This window comes from Rhinatrema bivittatum, chromosome 14 (assembly GCF_901001135.1).
Source record: "Rhinatrema bivittatum chromosome 14, aRhiBiv1.1, whole genome shotgun sequence".
Lineage (NCBI taxonomy): Eukaryota > Metazoa > Chordata > Amphibia > Gymnophiona > Rhinatrematidae > Rhinatrema > Rhinatrema bivittatum.
Genome location: NC_042628.1, coordinates 64,457,651 through 64,477,780, shown reverse-complemented (window position 1 = coordinate 64,477,780; position 20,130 = coordinate 64,457,651). Strand labels below are relative to the sequence as shown.

Below are 20,130 nucleotides of genomic sequence, written 5' to 3'. Positions count from 1 at the left end.
TTTCCTGCTGATTCTACTGGACCTCTCGGCAGCGTTTGACACTGTCAATCACTCCATCATCATAAACCAGTTGGCTGCCATAGGAATTACTGGTGCCGCACTTAATTGGTTCAAAACTTTTCTCAACAATTGAGGCTACAAGGTTAAAATCCAAAACAAAGAATCATCACGATACGACTCAACCGTAGGAGTACCACAAGGTTCCTCTCTGTCTCCTACGCTCTTTAACATCTATCTTTTACCGCTATGCCAGCTCCTCTCCAGCCTCAATTTAAAACATTTTCTATATGCAGATGACATTCAGATATTGATCCCCATTAAAAGACACATACTCAAAAACACTAGATCACTGGGAAAACTGCCACCAAGAAATCAAACGCCTCCTCACCAGTCTAAACTTAGTATTAAATTCCACCAAAACCGAATTCCTGCTCATCTCTCCAGAGAACAGCAACATCACTTCTACTCACCCAGGCAACCCACAATCCATGCAACTGAGAGACCTAGGAGTGTTAATAGACAATCGTATGAACTTGAAAGCTTCTATTAACAAAACTACCAAAGACTGTTTTCACAAACTCCAAGTACTGAAAAGGATAAGACCTCTCTTTCACTCTCAGGACTTTAGAACAATCCTTCAGGCAATAGTTTTCTCAAAGATAGATTATTGCAATTCTATCTTACTAGGTCTCCCTTCCTCCTATACCAAACCGCTTCAGATGGTACAAAATGCAGCAGCACGAATATTAACAAACACCAGGAGGAGAGATCACATCTCCCCAATTCTAAAAAGCCTTCATTGGCTGCCAGTTCACTTCAGAATCCTCTACAAATCTATCTCCGTTATTTACAAAATCATCCATCAACATACTACTATTGACCTGCAAATACCTCTCCTCTTACACAACTCTTCCAGACCTACCAGAGACGCATACAGAGGATCACTCCAGGTTCCTCCAACCAAAGCCACTAGACATATTACCTTGAGGGATCGGGCCCTCTCTACAGCCGGTCCCCCATTATGGAATTCCATCCCCCCCGATCTAAGACAGGAGCCCTGCCTCCCAACCTTCAGGAAGAGACTTAAGACTTGGCTCTTTAAACAAGCTTTCCCGGACTCCAACTAATGTCCCACAACTTCAAGTTCTATAACACAGCCAGCTCAATTTTCAGTTCATTGTAAATACTTTAAATGCTATTAACCTTTCCTTTATTTCCCTCCTCTCCCAGTTAAAGCATCCTTGTTTTTTGTAACTGCTTTCTTCCGCACTATAGTTCCTGTTTGTACTTTTTATGCACCACTGTTTTACTGTAAACCAGCATGATGTGATTTTATCATGAATGCCGGTATATAAAAACCTTAAATAAACAAACAAACAAACAAACAAATAAATAAATAAATAAATAAATAAAATATAATTGCAATGGAGAAGGTACAGAGAAGGGCTACCAAAATATAAGGGGAATGGAACAGCTCCCCTATGAGGAAAGACTAAAGAGGTTAGGACTTTTCAGCTTGGAGAAGAGATGGCTGAGGGGGGATATGATAGAGGTGTTTAAAATCATGAGAGGTCTAGAATGAGTAGATATGAATTGGTTATTTACACTTTCGGATAATAGAAAGACTAGGGGGCACTCCATGAAGTTAGCATGTGGCACATTTAAAACTAATCGGAGAAAGTTCTTTTTCACTCAACGCACAATTAAACTCTGGAATTTGTTGCCAGAGGATGTGGTTAGTGCAGTTAGTATAGCTGTGTTTAAAAAAGGATTGGATAAGTTCTTGGAGAAGTCCATTACCTACTATTAATTAAGTTGACTTAGAAATTAGCCACTGCTATTAATAGCAACAGTAAAATGGAATAGACTTAGTTTTTGGGTACTTGCCAGGTTCTTATGGCCTGGATTGGCCACTGTTGGAAACAGGATGCTGGGCTTGATGGACCCTTGGTCTGACCCAGATGGCATGTTCTTATGTTCTTCTTATCATGTCAACTTACTAAAAAAAATGGGTTCCTCAAGTGTGGAATAGTGAAAGGGGAATTCAGCCCAGAACTTGGACCTGAGGTGAACCAAACCCAAGTGTTGTTGGGAAAGGAGCTGTCAACCTCCCAGATAGACTTAAAGCATCTCCTTGAGTGGAATAGAGAAATCTTCTCAAGCTTGCCAATACATACTCATTTGGCTCAGCATGATATCGCTACCCTGCCAAGGTTGGTCATATGTCAACGGCCATACCAAATCCAAGAAGCCAGATGCAGAGTCATCAAAACAGAGGTGAAAGAGATGCTCCAGCTTGGGGGCCATAGAAGAATTTTCTAGCGACTGGTCTTCACCCATAGACCTAGTCCTGAAGCCAGATGGGAGCATAAGATTTTGTGCAGACTTTTAAAAAGTCAATGAAGTTTCCAAATTGGATGCATACCCAATGCCAAGGGGATTGAGCTGATTGCATGTGCGCATCCCTACCTTTGTAGCAGTGTTTGCGTGAACCTCGGGGGCATTCTCCTCGAGTGATATCACTTCTTCCGCATATTTAATGTTGCCCATTTGCTGACTCTCGCTGAGTTAGTGTTGTGTCTGTCGCTGTCCGACGTCTCTGCTCCACCCACCTTATCTCATAGGTGACTCCCTTCGGGGTTGATGGAAGGCTAGCTGCTGCGGCGTCTCCAGGCTGTCCTCCTCCGGCGTTCCCGGACCAGCTCGACACTGCAAGCCGCCATGTTGACCAGATGCCTAAGGGCGCGCGCGCACGACCCGACTGATGTACCAGAGTTGGCATGAACCCTGAGATGACATCACCAGCTCCAGATATTTAAGATCTCAGTTTTCACTAACAAGACGAGTTAGCAAGGGATTGTTTACCTAGCTTCCTCCTGGTCGCTGCGGATGGGATTCACTCTCCGCAACCCTAGCTACTCTGCCTCCTCGGACTTCACTAGAGGTACCCGCTCCTCGGGGGCCTCGCTTTCTCTTTTTCTTTGCAGGTCGCAATCCGGAACCGGTACTCGCTCCTCGAGGGCCCACGTCCCGGACTTGCTCCTGAATACCACTTCTGCTAAGAAGTCATCGCTGCTTACAACATTGTGAGTTTCCATTTATCTCTCAGAGCTTTCCCTGGGTCCAGGTACTCGCTCCTCGAGGGCCTAATGTATACCATCTCCTGGGCTGCCTTAAGAGACTATTGTGTGAGTGTTACCATCAAGGATTTGTTCCAGAACTCTGCATATACTGCCTACTCACTGTCTTAGTTTCTCTACAGCTCAGCCACCCTGGGATCACTGTTCCAATACCTGAGGGACTACAGCCCAGCCGGGCGCTTCCAGCTCACTACTGCCACCTCTGGTGGTTTACCATATTGTCTAATAAAAGAACTAGTGTATGTCTGTCTCCTACACTAAGCCTGACCAGCGGTCCCTCTTGGGATTTCCCCCCCCCCCCCCCGAGGGTGTGGTCACCTGCCACTGGTCCAAGGATCTACCCACAACTATTCTAAATAACTACAGATAGCTAATATCAGCTTTAACAACAGAGTTTTCTGACGCATTGCTAACTCCCAGCTTTCTCTACAGAGCTTTGACAACAGATTGTTAACTCCACATGGAGAACACATCAGATTGCTATCTCCTCACGGAGATTACAGCAGATTCACATCAGATTGCTAACTCTGCACGGATTCACAAGTTAGCAAGGATCGGTATGCCCGGTCTGAAGCTACTCTGCCGCTTCTATCCACTGGAAGCTATCTCCACCGTTCGGGGTTCTCTAACCTGGGTACCCATCCCTTGGGGGCCCTCTGCTTATTTACAGGTGCCTATACTCTTACAGGTACTCGCTCCTCGAGGGCCTGTGTGTCTTTCCTGGTGCCTGCTCCATTTTTCAACCTGTTGGAAATCCATCTAACAGCTACAGAGAGTGAGTACCACTTCTACCAGTATGTTTCTCATCAGTTCCTTACTACCTCTCTGCATCAGGCCCTACATCACCATTGTGGTGTAGGGCCTGATGCCGAGGACCATGGACTGCTAACACCTATCCTCTCTACTGCTCATTGGGATTCTCTCTACTCAGCTATGGGAGTGTGTTTAACATCTGCCAGTCTGTTTCTCCTACAGTGCCTGTAGGAGAAACAGTGTCTGCATCAGGGCCTTACACCACCATTGTGGGACGGGTCTCCCTCGCCAAGGATTACAGAGTACTACCAGCTAACCTGCTCTCTACTGCCAACTCTGGTGGTCATCCTAGCTGTACAATAAAATAAACTATCTCTGTGTTTGTGCTATTGAGTCTAGCCCGGTGCATCAGTCTCCTTACGGGGCTCCTCCCCGTAGGAGATAAAAACACTATTGCTCCTAAGAATCCACCAAACACCTCGATATCATAACAGATTGCTAACTCCATGGATTCGGCTCAGCTCACCGCATTACAGGCCATTCCAGGCCTGGCCCAGCGAATCACTGAACAACAAAGCATGCTGGAAAGCTTGACTGTGGCCTTTAATCTACTGCACTCACAGATGAACGCTTCTACTACCTCAGGTAAAGAAGAAAAACCATCAGAGGTGATGGTAAAAACTGTTGTACCCCTATCCGCTCCTATTCGCTTCTCTGGAGAGGCCTGGAAATGCAGGGGATTCCTCAATCAATGCTGTATGCATTTTGCACTTCAGCCTAACAATTTTCCCACAGCCTACACCAAGACAACATACATTTTGTCTTATCTGGACGGAAGAGCACTGACTTGGGCTTCTCCGCTGTGGGAGCGTGATGACTCTATTTTGAAGGACCTTACTGGATTTTTGGAACTGTTCAAATCCGTATTCGACGATCCTGCCAGATACTAGGGATGTGAATCGTTTTTGAACGATTAAAATTATCGTCAGATAATTTTAAAATCGTCCTAAATCGTTAGAGTGCACGATACAATACAAATGCCCCCGATTTATCGTCAGGGGCATTTGTATTGTATCGTTAAATAGGGCACGGGAATTATTTGGGGGAGGGCGGGAAAACCGGCACACCAAAACAACCCCTAAACCCACCCCAACCCTTTAAAACCAATTCCTTACCCTCCCGAACCCCCCCAAAATGTTAAATTACCTGGTGGTCCAGTGGGGGGGGGGGGGGGGTCCCGGCGCGATCTCCCGCTCTCGGGCCATTGGCGCCATTTTGGCTGCCACTAATTAAAATGGCGCCGATGGCCCGATAAAAAAAAAACCCCACCCGACCCTTTTTTTTTAGGGAGGCCCGCGCCGCTAAAAAAAAAAAACCCCACCCGACCCTTTAAATCGACCCCACCCTCCCGACCCCCCCAAAACCTTGTAATATTACCTGGTGGTCCAGGGGGGCCTCGGGGGGCCTTGGGGAGAGATCCAGGGGGGCCTCGGGGAGAGGAGAGATCCAGGGGGGCCTCGGGAAGAGATTTCCCGTTCCCAGGCATCAGCTGTTCTAAAAAAAAAAAAAATGGCGATGATGCCCCTTTGCCCTTACCATGTGACAGGGTATCCGTGCCATTGGCCGGCCCCTGTCACATGGTAGGAGCACTGGATGGCCGGCGCCATCTTTAAAGATGGCGCCGGCCATCTTTACTCATCAGGCTTTACTCATCAGGCTGATGAGTAAAGATGGCCGGCGCCATCTTTAAAGATTGCGCCGGCCATCCAGTGCTCCTACCATGTGACAGGGACCAGCCAATGGCACAGATACCCTGCCACATGGTAAGGGCAAAGGGGCATCGGCGCCATTTTTTTTTTTAGAACAGCTGATGCCTGGGAACGGGAAATCTCTTCCCGAGGCCCCCCTGGATCTCTCCTCTCCCCGAGGCCCCCCTGGATCTCTCCCCGAGGCCCCCCGAGGCCCCCCTGGACCACCAGGTACTTTTAAAAGGTTTTGGGGGGGTCGGGAGGGTGGAGTCGATTTAAAGGGTCGGGTGGGGTTTGTTTTTTTAGCGGCGCGGGCCTCCCTAAAAAAAAAATTAGCGATGTGAATTGGAATCGGAAACAATTCCAATTCACATATCTTAACGATCAGATTTCCCCCCCCCCCCCAGCCGAATCTGATCGTTAAGACGATCTGGCACACGATTCACATCTCTACCAGATACACTGTTAAGGATATGCACTGGTCCATTTACAACAAGGTAATAAGCTTTTGCCTGACTTCGTCATTGAGTTTAAGATATTGGCTTCAGAGTTGAACTGGGACCCAAGATGCCTGAAGACCCTTTTCTTTGAAAGCCTGAACTCCCGATTGAAAGATGAGTTGGCGGCTCAAAAAATGCCTGAGACCATAGAGGTCCTGATGAAGTTAACCGCAAGAATTCATCAGCGACTTCAGGACAAGGTTCAAGAGGTTAAAGGTTCCAAGAGGCCTAGCCAGGGAGAGATCCGATTCAAGACTCTACCTAAGCCTATTCCGTCTAAAGTGGTTTCGGGGGACGAGGAACCTATGCAACTTGGCCATAGTCACCTGACTTCGAAGGAGAGAAGAATGCGGAGAAGATTAGGCCTCTGCATGTATTGTGGCCAAACCGGCCATGCAGTACAAACATGCCCTATCTATCCAAGAAACAGGCAGACCTAAGTCCTGTGGGAGGACTCTTCTTAGGTCTGACTGCTCTTTCTCCTCCACTCTCTCTACCAGTCTCCTTGATTAACGGACCACTTGAATTTCAGACTCTTGCCCTAGTATCCCCAGTATGACTATGAAGCCACCGATAGCTAATATCAGCTTTAACAACAGAGTTTTCTGACGCATTGCTAACTCCCAGCTTTCTCTACAGAGCTTTGACAACAGATTGTTAACTCCACATGGAGAACACATCAGATTGCTATCTCCTCACGGAGATTACAGCAGATTCACATCAGATTGCTAACTCTGCACGGATTCACAAGTTAGCAAGGATCGGTATGCCCGGTCTGAAGCTACTCTGCCGCTTCTATCCACTGGAAGCTATCTCCACCGTTCGGGGTTCTCTAACCTGGGTACCCATCCCTTGGGGGCCCTCTGCTTATTTACAGGTGCCTATACTCTTACAGGTACTCGCTCCTCGAGGGCCTGTGTGTCTTTCCTGGTGCCTGCTCCATTTTTCAACCTGTTGGAAATCCATCTAACAGCTACAGAGAGTGAGTACCACTTCTACCAGTATGTTTCTCATCAGTTCCTTACTACCTCTCTGCATCAGGCCCTACATCACCATTGTGGTGTAGGGCCTGATGCCGAGGACCATGGACTGCTAACACCTATCCTCTCTACTGCTCATTGGGATTCTCTCTACTCAGCTATGGGAGTGTGTTTAACATCTGCCAGTCTGTTTCTCCTACAGTGCCTGTAGGAGAAACAGTGTCTGCATCAGGGCCTTACACCACCATTGTGGGACGGGTCTCCCTCGCCAAGGATTACAGAGTACTACCAGCTAACCTGCTCTCTACTGCCAACTCTGGTGGTCATCCTAGCTGTACAATAAAATAAACTATCTCTGTGTTTGTGCTATTGAGTCTAGCCCGGTGCATCAGTCTCCTTACGGGGCTCCTCCCCGTAGGAGATAAAAACACTATTGCTCCTAAGAATCCACCAAACAGGTCTCCTCTGCCGAGGACCATGGACTGCTAACACCTATCCTCTCTACTGCTCATTGGGATTCTCTCTACTCAGCTACAGGAGTATGTTTAACATCTGCCGGTCTGCCTCTCCTATAGTGCCTTATCGGACGACTGCATCGAGGAGACCTGTCCCTTTGTGGGACAGGTCTCCCTCACCAAGGATTACAGACTGCTACCAGCTAACCTGCTCTCTACTGCCACCTCTGATGGTCATCCTAGCTGTACAATAAAATAAACTCTCTCTATGTTTGTGCTATTGAGTCTAGCCCGGTGTATCAGTCTCCCTACGGGGCTCCTCCCCGTAGGAGATAACAACACAGTTGCCCCTAAGAATCCACCAAACACCTCGATATCAAAACACAGTGGGGCGGATTTTAAAAGCCCTGCTCGCATAAATCAGCCCGGATTTACGCGAGCAGGGCCTTGCGCGCCGGCGCGCCTATTTTCCATAGGCCTGCCGGTGCGCGCAGAGCCCCGGGACTCGCGTAAGTCCCGGGGTTTTTTGTCGGGGGCGGGGCCGATCGACGCGGTGTTTTGGGGGCGGGACGCGGCATTTCGGGGGCGGGCCCGGGGGCGTGGTTTAGGCCCGGGGCGGTCCGGGGCGTGGCCGCGCCCTCCGGAATCGCCCCCAGGTCGCGTCTCGGCGCACCAGCGGCCCGCTGGCGCGCGTGGATTTACTTCTCCCTCCGGGAGGCGTAAATCCGTGGACAAAGGTAGGGGGGGGTTTAGATAGGGCCGGGGGGGTGGGTTAGGTAGAGGAAGGGAGGGGAAGGTGAGGGGAGGGCGAAAGAGAGTTCCCTCCGAAGCCGCTCTGATTTCGGAGCGGCCTCGGAGGGAACGGAGGCAGGCTGCGCGGCTCGGCGCGCGCCGGCTGCCCAAAATCGGCAGCCTTGCGCGCGCCGATCCAGGATTTTATAAGATACGCGCGGCTACGCGCATATCTTATAAAATCCAGCGTACTTTTGTTTGCGACTGGTGCGCCAACAAAAGTACGCAAACGCGCATTTTTTAAAAATCTACCCCTTTGCTTGGTCGACCATATGCTCCGCTCACAACAAGGCTATACTGCTACATACTTGGATGACATGGTGGTCTACAGCCCAGATTGGAGGATGCACCTGAGCCAACTTCAAGTGGTACTATCCACTCTGAGGAAGGCTGGGCTGATAGCAAACCCAAAGAAGTGCTTGTTGGGAGGATAAGTCATCCAATATCTGGACTTTACTTTAAGGAAGGGTCAAGTCCACTTGCAGACCAGGAAGACTGAGGCAATTACAAGGTACCGGTCCCACAATCAAAAGGGAAGGTAATGGCATTCCTAGGCCTAACAGGCTACTATAGAAGGTTTATAACCAACTATTCCAAGAAAGCAGAGCCACTTTCAAGACTCTTACTGAAGAAATCCCCGGAAAAATTCCAATGGTCGGCAGAGAGAGAAAGCCTTCTGGGAATTGAAGGAATCAGTCTGCTCCAACTTAGTCCTAATAAGTCCAGACTTTATGGAACCCTTTGTTCAGACGGATGCTCATAAGTAGGGCTGGGGCAATCCTCAGCCAAATGAAGGATGGCTAAGAATATTCGATGGCTTATATAAGCCAGAAGCTCCTGCCACAGGAGAAAATGTACTCTAACTGGAGAAAGAGGCCTTAGCAGTAAAATGGGCCCTCAAAGCATTATGATCTTACCTCCTGGAATGGCAGTTTATCCTGGTGACAGTCCACCAACAACTCATATGGATAAACTGGAACAAAGAGACCAATTCCAGGGTGATGAACTGATTTCTGGCTCTGCAGTCCTTCAATTATAAAATTCAGCATAGGCCTGGGAAGGAGAACATCAACTCTGATTTTCTGTCAAGATATATGTCCATGTCCATGAGACAGGCAGGCGCTCACCCATTTAAGGGATGAGCTGAGGGAAAGAGTATGTGAGGGAGTATATAATAGGCTCCTTCAAACCACCTTGATGGCTAGAGCCATCTACCCCAGTCCGACTTAAGGTGCAGGGCCACAAAGGATTCTGGGTCCCAGGAAGTTCCCTACTGAGCAATATAAAGGTTTAGGACCCAGAAGGGTTAGTAAGGCCCCAGGGAGCTGCTTCAACTCCATGCTATGCCCATACAGAGTATGTATAACTGCCTTTGGATGTTTAAACATGTAAATAAACCATTGTTTTTGACCAGAACAACCAAGTCTGCTATCTTCCTTGGTTATTCCAGATGCTGTGGCCAGCACAAAACACTATATAGCACTTTAGAAATGATAATTAGTAGTAGCAGAAGCAGCAGCAATAAATCTCTGGTAGCACTTCCCCTCCTGTTCCCAGCACATTATGTAGGAGGGGGGAGAAATATTTATTTATTTATTTATTTAAATTTCTTATATACCGGCATTCGCGATGGGAGTCGCATCATGCCGGTTTACAAATAACAAGGTGTGACAACAGAATAAATACTTAATAACTTAAAAACATTAACATGTGATAGAAGAATAAGGTAGCAGTTACAATAAAACAGGGATAAAATGCAACTTGGAATGAAGAGAAGGCAAAAGAGAGATTAACACTGAGATAACAAAAGAATGACCAAGGTAAATAGAACCAAGGTAAATAAACCTGCCTCATTAAAAAAGAGAGAACATTATTGAGTTGTCAAAGGTTGTTGATTACTCTGACGGGAGTTCTTAGTTGCTTAAGTTGAGAGTGGGTTCAGTTGGTGTCTGGAAAGGCTTTCAAGAATAGCCAGGTTTTAAGTCTTTTTCTGAAAGTGGGGAGGCAAGGTTCCTGTCTCAGTTCTGGTGGTATAGAATTCCACAAGGTAGGTCCTGCTGTAGAGAAAGCCCTGTCTCTGAGAGTCCTATGGTTAAAGGTTTTTGCAGGAGGCGCCTGTAATGAGTCTCTGTAGGACTCTCTGATAGGTCTGATGGAGGTATGTTTTTTAAATGGGATTTGGAGGTTAAGCGGAGAGAGTTGATGGAATGCTTTGTAAATGGTAGTAATGGATTTATATAAGATTCTATAGTGCACTGGCAGCCAATGTAAGTCTTTGAGAATCGGAGATATGTGGTCTCTTCTTCTTGTGTTTGTCAAAATTCTGGCCGCCGTGTTCTGAACCATCTGAAGAGGTTTAGTATGAGAAGACGGGAGACCTAATAGAATAGAATTGCAATAATCTAACTTAGAGAAGATTATTGATTGCAAAACTGTTCTGTAATCGTGGAAATGGAAAAGTGGTTTGATTCTTTTTAAGACGTGTAATTTATAAAAGCAGTCCTTCGTGGTTTGATTAATAAAAGATTTTAGATTTAGCCGATTGTCGATAATGGCTCCTAGGTCTCTTACATGTGAAGTTTGAAAGCCGGTTGGAGGATTTGAGGTGAGGTTAGGTTACTGTTTTCAGGGGAAATTATGAGGACTTCAGTTTTAGCGGAATTTAAGATTAGATTTAGGCTGGAGAGGAGGTTGTCAATATTTTGAAGACAGTTTTCCCAGATTTTGATAGTTTTTGTAAGGGATTCTTTGATAGGGATGACAATCTGGATGTCATCTGCGTATAGAAAGTATTTGAGGTTAAGATTAGTTAATAGTTGACATAGGGGTAGGAGGTAAATGTTAAAGAGCGTGGGGGAGAGAGAGGAGCCCTGTGGAACACCTAGCGAAGAAGGGTAAAACTGTGATTCTTTGTTATGTATTTTGACTTTATATCCTCTGTTTCCCAAGAATGATTTGAACCAGGCAAGAGCAGAGCCTGTAATTCCGATGTTCGCTAGTTGATTTAGGAGAAGGGAGTGATTCACGGTGTCAAAGGCCGCCGATAGGTCGAGGAGTATCAGCAAGTAGGCGTGACCTTTATCGAGGCCCATGATGAGGTAATCTGTCAGAGATATGAGAAGTGATTCTGTACTTAAAGATTTTCGGAAGCCGTATTGAGTGGGGAATAATATGTTGTTGTCTTCGAGGTATTCTGATAATCTGGTGTTGACTAATTTTTCTGTAACCTTGGCTATAAAAGGAAGGTTGGATATTGGGCGGAAGTTGGATGGATCTTTAGGATTAAGGTTCGGTTTTTTTAATAGGGGTTTGATAGAAGCAACTTTCAGGTCGTCTGGATAAATTCCTTGGGCTAAGGAACAATTGATAATGTCAGTTAGGGTTTTGGAGATGGTATCTGGAATTAGCAGCAGTAGTTTGGGAGGGATCTGGTCAAATGGGTGGGATGATGGTTTCATTCTCTTCAATACTAACTTGGTCTCTGATATTGCAATGGGTTCGAAGGCTTGTATAGCCATGTCCTTGCAGTGATGGCGGAATGTGCTGGGTGGGGCTAGGGTATTCGTTTTTAGTTGAGATTGCAGGTTGGAAATTTTGTTACTGAAGAAGATGGCCAGCTCCTCAGCTTTTTCGTGCGCTTGGTTGAGTGGGATGTCCGGAGAATTGGGTTGAGTTAAGTTCGAGAAGTAAGTAAAGAGGGCTTTTGAATCGAAGATGAGGTGATGTATCTTGTGAGCGTAGTAGTCCCTTTTTGTTTTTAGTGTGAATATGAGAAGAGGTGCTGGATTAGGGAGCAAAGAGGTGCTGGATTAGGGAGCAAAGTAGCTCTTATCTGCTCTGTCCAACTGCTCGAGCCTCATCTTCATCACCTCTCTTCCTCTTCACTTATACTGCCTGGAAGGGGAGGTACTAGAGAGTCTGTTTTCATAGACATAGAAAAATAGAAACTTGATGATAGAAAAAAGACCATTTGGTCCATCTGGTCTGCCCTTTTACCCAATTTAGCATTATAATTTCCATCACTTCCTTAGAGACCCCCCGTATTTATCCCAGGCTCTCTTGAATTCAGATACTGTTTTTGTCTCTACCACTTCCACTAGAAGGCCATTCCATGCATCTACCACTCTCTCTGTAAAGAAATATTTCCTAAGATTACGCCTCAGTCTACCCCCTTTCAACTACCTCGCATGACTCCTTTTTCTAGAGCCTCCTATCCATTGAAAGAGACTCACCTCCAGTGCATGGAAACCTTTGAGATATTTGAATGTCTCCATCATATCTCATCTATTTCGCCTTCCTCCAGATCGTTATCCCCATATGCTTTAGAACAAAGACCACTAACCATTTTAATAGCCACCCTCTGGACTGGCTCCATCCTGTTTATATCCTTTTGAAGGTGCAGTCTTCAGAATTTTACAGAAATGAGGTCTCACTAGGCCTATACAATGGCAATATCACCTCCCTTTTTCAGTTGCCCATTCCTCTCTGTATGCAGCCAGTTTAAAAACACACTTTTCTGAGGCTGCTTTTAAAACCTAACCACTTGTCTACAATAAATATACTTCACACAGAGTTTCATTTCTGTTGAATAAGTTTCCTTGCAGTAAAATTGGATGCCCATACCTATCTAGAAGAGCACTGGGATCAGAGAGGAGGGTAAGGGGAAAAGTGATGAGTTCATGCTTGGGGATGGAGGGCAGAATGCTGGGATCAACCTTGGAGATGGAGGAGGGAAGATAGAGAACATGTGTAGGTACGAGAATGTTCCCAAGTTTGGATGTGTGGCTGCACAGGGAGCCTAAATTCATGAATGAGGGACCAATGCCATACCGGCATTGGTCACCCCTCTGCTACAAATACCCTCTCCCTCCTCACCATCATACTTCAGTTGTCAATTGCAGCCAAATTGTGCATTTAATTGTTTTAATATATGTTGTAAATCGCTTAGGAAGATGTAATCTGTTAGGCGATAAATTAATGATTGTTAAATAAATAAATGAATAAATAAATAAATAAATCCAAGAGGCAAAGTGGAACACAGGAGGCTCATGTTTGCTGCAGAGGATGAGTAGAGCCATTTTATACCTCCACCATGAAGAGTCGCCTTCAACCTGCAAGCCTTGCATCTGTGAAGTGAAGCAGAATTAGAAGGCAAGACGAATCCAGGCCACCACCAAAATAAATTTGGACTGCTCAGCTAGCAGGAAGAATTATAGATGGTAGACCTTATAGCCAAACCAGAGCAGAGAGGAGGAAGAGGGAAACTGCTACTGAGCAATGGAGGTTAGGAAACTAGTGCTGGGCAGGGGTGAGGGTAGAGATAGAGGAGTTTGAGGGGAGCAGGGACAGAAACCAGGGAAGGGATGTGGAGACAGGGAGTAGAGAGGAGCGAGGAGGAATAGTAGCAAGGAATGAGAGGAGATTGGGGGCTGGGTACCCACACAAATTATAAACTCTTTGGGGAAGGAAATTATTTGATCTAAATTACAAGAAAGCTGTAAGCCAACGTAATCATTCCTTGAAAAGATGGCCTAAAACTCTAGACTTCCTTTTTTCTTTTTAACGGTGTGAGAAGAAGATGGGGCATTGAGAGAGAGAAGGAGATATGGGGACAGGTTACCCAGGCAGATTATTAACCTTTTGGGTAAGGGAATTATTACAACTAAATTCCAAAAATGCTGTAAGCCACCTTTAGCCATCTCCTCTCCCCTTTCTAAAGGAGAGAGGAGATGAGAACAGAAAATTTAGGGGAATAGGATCAGGAAAAGGAGAAAGAGTGAAAGCGGGAGGGATTAGATGGGGAGGGTAAATTCAAATGTAGGCTCCAGGGTGCTGAAGATCCACAGTATGCCACCGATTAGAATGGATAGGTAAATTACATTTTTATAGATGGGTGGGCCTATGTCCACTCTGTAACCTTTTTCCAGCGGGAATACCAATTTCTATTTGTTTACAGGAAGTGCAAGAGCATATTGGGGTCAAAAGAAACAAAGTTTGGTGCAGCTTCTATGATTTTTGGCCCAGTCCAGATAGAAGCAGACAGAGCTTCTTCAGTCCAAACTATGCAGGGCTTTTTCACATTTATGAACAGGAGGCCAGGGAAAAAATGGATTATTCTGTGTTTTTGGTTTTTTTTCAACAAAAATAAGATACTTACTCTTCACTTTTAAGGTGACTGGTTTCTCCATGGACATTTTCACCCCAGGGTAATACACCAAACAGGTCAGGTTTTTCCCATCGTCATCCAGAGATGGAGTAAAGGTGAAACTAGATGAATAGGTGAATGCGCTATCTTTATAAGGAGTTTTTGTGCTAGTTGTGGAATTAGGAGTAATTATAGCTCCTATCCAGGTGAATACAGGGGTGGTTCCCGCACACCTCCCCGGAGATGTGCAGTGGATCACCTCTTGAACATCTGCCTCCAGCATCGAAGGGAGTGAGATCTCAGGCTTCTTCGAGAGACCTAAACAAGAAACAGAGAAAGAAACTGCCACATCACAGATATCTACAGTTAACACCAACAGCAAAGAGAAGAAAGTGCCAAGGGCAAGTATGTGATATTACTGCCATGTGCTCATCTCATTGCTACTGTAGCAACATAAATGGCATCTGTTTGTTGCATCTAATGGAAAGGCTGACGATTGGTTCAAGAAGTCACAAATGCAAAACGTACTTACTTCTTATAGTGATAAAAGCTGAGTCTGAGTCTGACATGTAATCTTTAGAAAATAATCCCTCAACCCTAAAGTAATATGTTCCACGATCCTCCTTCTGGATATCATCGATCCTTAAGGTGCAGGCATCCATCGCTATGTTCCCTATGATGGTGAAGCGACCCCTGGTATTTTGATCCACTTCTCTAGAGCTATCTGTACTTGCTACGAGGACTCCTGCGTTGGCAACTCCCTTCTTGAACCAAAATCCATGAGGATTAGCTCCTAATGTTGTGCCCACTGGGTAAAAGAACTCACATTCGATGACCATACACAGACCCTCTTCACCTACTAACTCTCCTGCAACTTTAGTGATGTGTGTAAAATACCCAACATCAAATTCCTGGCAATGGAAACCTGCAGGGAGAGATATTAGTGTTACAAATATACAGCATTTCACACTGAATATCAGTTTCAATCCAAGGGTAAGCTCCAAACACGTAGTACATTAGAACTGCAGCATTAAACAGACAACCTGACTAGTTTCTAAAAACCACAGCTTTACATAAGTATCTTTCAAATGGTTTTAATCATTTGTACTTAAATCCTGAAATTAAAATCCTTTGCTAACCTAAATCCTCCTGCGGTGTGAATGAGCGCCTCCCGGGATTCGCAGGATTCAAATTTTTTACCGCCTCCTAGAGCTCTGGGGATACCCATTCATGACAGAGAAGTGTCTGTCCCACACTTACCCTCCTATAGCACCCTCAGTAGAAGAAGCCCTGCTCTCTCTGCATCCTTCCCAAGGAACTGACTTTCCTTGCAGTGTTTGCATCTGATCTAATGAGACCTTGCCCTGATCCAGGACAGGAAAAGAAAGCAATAACAAATCCCTGATAAGTGCAGCAGTCTTGCTAAGTGTAACACTTACTACTGCCAGAGTCTTTTTGTCACACACTTACTCTCCAGTAGTATACTCAGGAGAAGAAGCCCTGTTCTCTGCATCTTTCCCAAAGCACTGACTTTCTCAGCAGACCCTCAGCTCATGAGACAAGGGAGGCACAGGCAGAGACACCAGGAAAGAATTTATTTAGCCTGGGGCCAACTGCCTCTCAAGCCTGGTTATGGCCCCACCCTTTGCATGTGTTCCCTTGGTAACAGAAGCCTGTGCAAAGGAAGTGGGCGTGGCCTTGCAGGGGCAAGACTAGGTACATGAAATAAGAGGAGGCGGTTGGAGATGAATGCCTGGTGGGATTGGAGTAAAGTAGATGTAAGGGCACAGGCAGCAGAATGAGTTGGGCCACTGCCCGAACAACATTTTTGCCCCATAATGTTTCAGCAGCTCAGGAGTTATGGGTGTAAAGTAGTGGTAATTTTGTTTGCCACAATCCATTCCTAAACCTTACAAAGGTATTCTACTTCCCCTCAGTAGGAGTAAGGCTTGGAGTTAGGTGGCATGCATTTAGAAGACCCATTGGTGAGATCCGAGAAAACCAAGCTTTGTTCTTTTGAACATGGCTGTTAAAGGTGCTGGGGTGAGATTGCAAAAATAGCCCAATTAATTGATTTGGGCATAATGGGTTCTCGTGCTAGCTGAAGGGAGCAGATCCCATGTGATCAAATGCTATGGAGTGAAGGAATAGCCTAGTAGTTAAAGCAGAGGGCAATGAAGCAAGGAAAACACAGTTCAAATCCCACTGTCACTCCTTGTGACCGAGGGCAAGTGACTTTACCCTCTATTGCCTCAGGTACAAAATTAGATGGCAAGCCCTCTGGGAGTAGGGAAATACATATAGTACCTGAATATAATCTGCTTTGAAGTGCCAAAAAACAGAATATAAAAATGGTGGTCTGTATAATGTTTTCCAATCTTTTCAACCCCAAGGCACAACAATATTATGTGGCATACCAGCCTCCATGAGGCAGGTTTTTTGGACATAGAGAGGACTTGTATAGTCAAAAGAAGAGGTAGGGAAGTACTGAATGCCCCACTAGTCTCTCTTCCAATTTCTAAAACAAAGGAAGAGGGGGAGGGGGAAGACAAACTCATCACAATGGGCCATGTATATAAAGTGCAGGAAAAAGGAGAAGATGGCATGATGCAGGCAGCTGGCTTGTTTACTTACCTTGGCTGTTGCATGTGGCTGCCAGAGCTCATCCCTGCTGCTGCTCCCAAACACTCAGAATGATACACATCTCGTGCTCAGTGCATGCTCTCCTTATCTCACTCAGCCTAGAGGTAAGACAGAGGCAGAAAGGACTGAAAGGAGGAAGCTCCAGAGGGGAAAGATGACCAGTACTGTGTGCTGAATAAAGTGGGGCCCCATTATCCAAGCCCTGCATGCTGCCCCTTTACTACCATGCTCCAGGACTCATGCTGTAGCTAGGAAGAAGAAATATGCATGGTTACACATATGCTCAGAAAGGAGCTTCTACATGTTTAAGACCCACCACTGATAGCTCTTGTGGCACACCTGTTCAGTTCTGAAGCACACTACTTTGCTATTGCAAACAGGGAAACATTGGTTTCTATCACTACTAGGATTTTGAAGGAAGGCGGTTGAAAGGACTTTGAGACTATAGAAACATAGATACATAGAAACATAGAAATGACAGCAGAAGAAGACCAAACGGCCCATCCAGTCTGCCCAGAAAGCTTCACACATTTTTTTTTCTCATACTTATCTGTTTCTCTTAGCTCTTTGGTTCTATTTCCCTTTCACCCCCACCATTGATGTAGAGAGCAGTGATGGAGCTGCATCCAAGAAAAATATCAAGCTTGATTAGTTAGGGGTAATAGCCGCAATAAGCAAGCTACACCCATGCTTATTTGTTTTACCCAGACTATGTTATTCAGCCCTTATTGGTTGTTTTTCTTCTCCCCTGCCGTTGAAGCAGAGAGCTGTGCTGGTTATGCGTGAAGTATCAGTTTTTCTTCTCTCCTGCCGTTGAATCAGAGAGCTGTGCTGGTTATGCGTGAAGTATCAGTTTTTCTTCTCTCCTGCCGTTGAAGCAGAGAGCTGTGCTGGTTATGAGTGAGGTATCAGTTTTTCTTCTCTCCTGCCGTTGAAGCAGAGAGCTATGCTGGTTATGCGTGAAGTATCAGTTTTTCTTCTCCCCTGCCGTTGAAGCAGAGAGCTATGCTGGATATGCGTGAAGTATCAGTTTTTCTTCTCCCCTGCCGTTGAAGCAGAGCGCTATGCTGGTTATGCATTGAAAGTGAAGTATCAGGCTTATTTGGTTTGGGGTAGTAACCGCCGTAACAAGCCAGCTACTCCCCGCTTTGTGAGTGCAAATCCTTTTTTCCACATTTCCTTTTGCCATTGAAGCTTAGAGCGATGTTGGAGTCACAGTAACCATGTGTAAGTTTATTGAATAAGGGTATTATCTCCAGGCAGTAGCCGTCATTCTGGCGAGCCACCCACTCTTCATTGACGGCCTCTTGACTTTATGGATCCACAGTGTTTATCCCACGCCCCTTTGAAGTCCTTCACAGTTCTGGTCTTCACTACTTCCTCCGGAAGGGCATTCCAGGCATCTACCACCCTCTCTGTGAAGAAATACTTCCTGACATTGGTTCTGAATCTTCCTCCCTGGAGCTTCAAATCGTGACCCCTGGTTCTGCTGATTTTTTTCCGACGGAAAAGGTTTGTCGTTGTCTTTGGATCATTAAAACCTTTCAAGTATCTGAAAGTCTGTATCATATCACCTCTGCTCCTCCTTTCCTCCAGGGTGTACATATTTAGATTCTTCAATCTCTCCTCATAAGTCATTTGATGAAGACCTTCCACCTTTTTGGTCGCCCTTCTCTGGACCGCCTCCATCTTGTCTCTGTCTCTTTGGAGATACGGTCTCCAGAATTGAACACAATACTCCAGGTGAGGTCTCACCAAGGACCTGTACAAGGGGATAATAACTTCCCTTTTCTTACTCGATATTCCTCTCTCTATGCAGCCCAGCATTCTTCTGGCTTTAGCTATCGCCTTGTCGCATTGTTTCGCCGACTTCAGATCATTGGACACCATCACCCCAAGGTCTGCTACCAACTTATCCTCTTTTTTCAGGATTTTTTGGCTCAGATTCCAAAAAAGTGATAGGAATTCATGGAAGTTAAAAGGGAACTGAGGAAGAAAGGAATTTAATATGTCCTAATATATCCAGCCAAACTGAGGAATATGCATGGAAATCTGCAAGTGCATGCAGTGTTGGAGGCTGAAAGATTCCAGAGAAAGCTAAAATGAAAAGAGGAACAGAAGTGATTGTCACCAGAATTAAAGAATGAATGTACATGAAGACTTGTAGCTAGAGTTTCCAACTGGCTCCAGATTTTCCAGAGAGTCTGATCCAGTCCTGGTTTGACCCCACTGCATATAGGAACTGCAGTCTGCTTTTCTAAGGAATTGCAACAGGAAGTCAGAACTATAAGTCCTGTATGCGATGGGGTGAAAACCAGAACTCAATCAACCTGTCCTGAAAATCTGGAGCCAGTTGGCAACCCTACTTGTAGCTATCCTCTGAACTTCCCAAACATTGATTTAAAAGGGCAAGAAGTTCTTGCTACATATTCTAAATGTTTACTTTTTTAATGTTTAAATATCTTTATTCAACAAGAATTGCAGTTGTACTATTGGAAATATTTTCACAGTGTATACAATCTTAAAAATAAATTTCAAAGTACATAACAAAAATATGAAATGTTCTTAATTTTTACATCTTCAGTCCCTTACTTCCTTATATGTTTCCCTTTTCTCCCCCAAGAAAATCAACTCATAGCATTTTCCTGAATGCTTTTGTTCTGGTACATCCAGGATCCAATGTTCAAATTCAATCAGGTCGGTTCTCCTCCTGTCCCTTCACCCAACCCTCCCGTACCAACAGAACCATTAACATTTCTAAATCCCGCTTTCATACCCTTCTCTCCTTTACAGGCAAAGTTTGAATGGCCTGGGAAGAAGAGAGAGGGGTAAGCCTAGGAGTGGGAATGTGATTAGGAATACTTGCCATAGCAATTTTCTTTTCTTTTGTCCTATTTTTACATTTTTCTTGTTTTTGAAAATAGTACAACTATAGGCTATCTTAGCAACACAAGGTAAGAGTGGGAGCCAAAGC

At 45.3% G+C, this 20,130-nt stretch overlaps 1 protein-coding gene across 1 annotated transcript in view; it reads right to left on the bottom strand.

Moving 5' to 3' along the window:
* The window catches only part of LOC115076008 (sialic acid-binding Ig-like lectin 5), a 72,175-nt gene extending 56,068 nt beyond the window's left edge, over window positions 1-16,107 (bottom strand). Inside the window, exons 1-3 of the mRNA XM_029577055.1 lie at window positions 15,984-16,107; window positions 15,046-15,438; window positions 14,526-14,831 (exon numbers count right to left, since the gene is read on the bottom strand). Coding sequence (XP_029432915.1) covers window positions 14,526-14,831; window positions 15,046-15,438; window positions 15,984-16,026 — 742 coding nt within the window. The 5' untranslated portion in view covers window positions 16,027-16,107. The remainder of the gene's footprint in view (window positions 1-14,525; window positions 14,832-15,045; window positions 15,439-15,983) is intronic.
* Window positions 16,108-20,130: the final 4,023 nt, after the last annotated feature.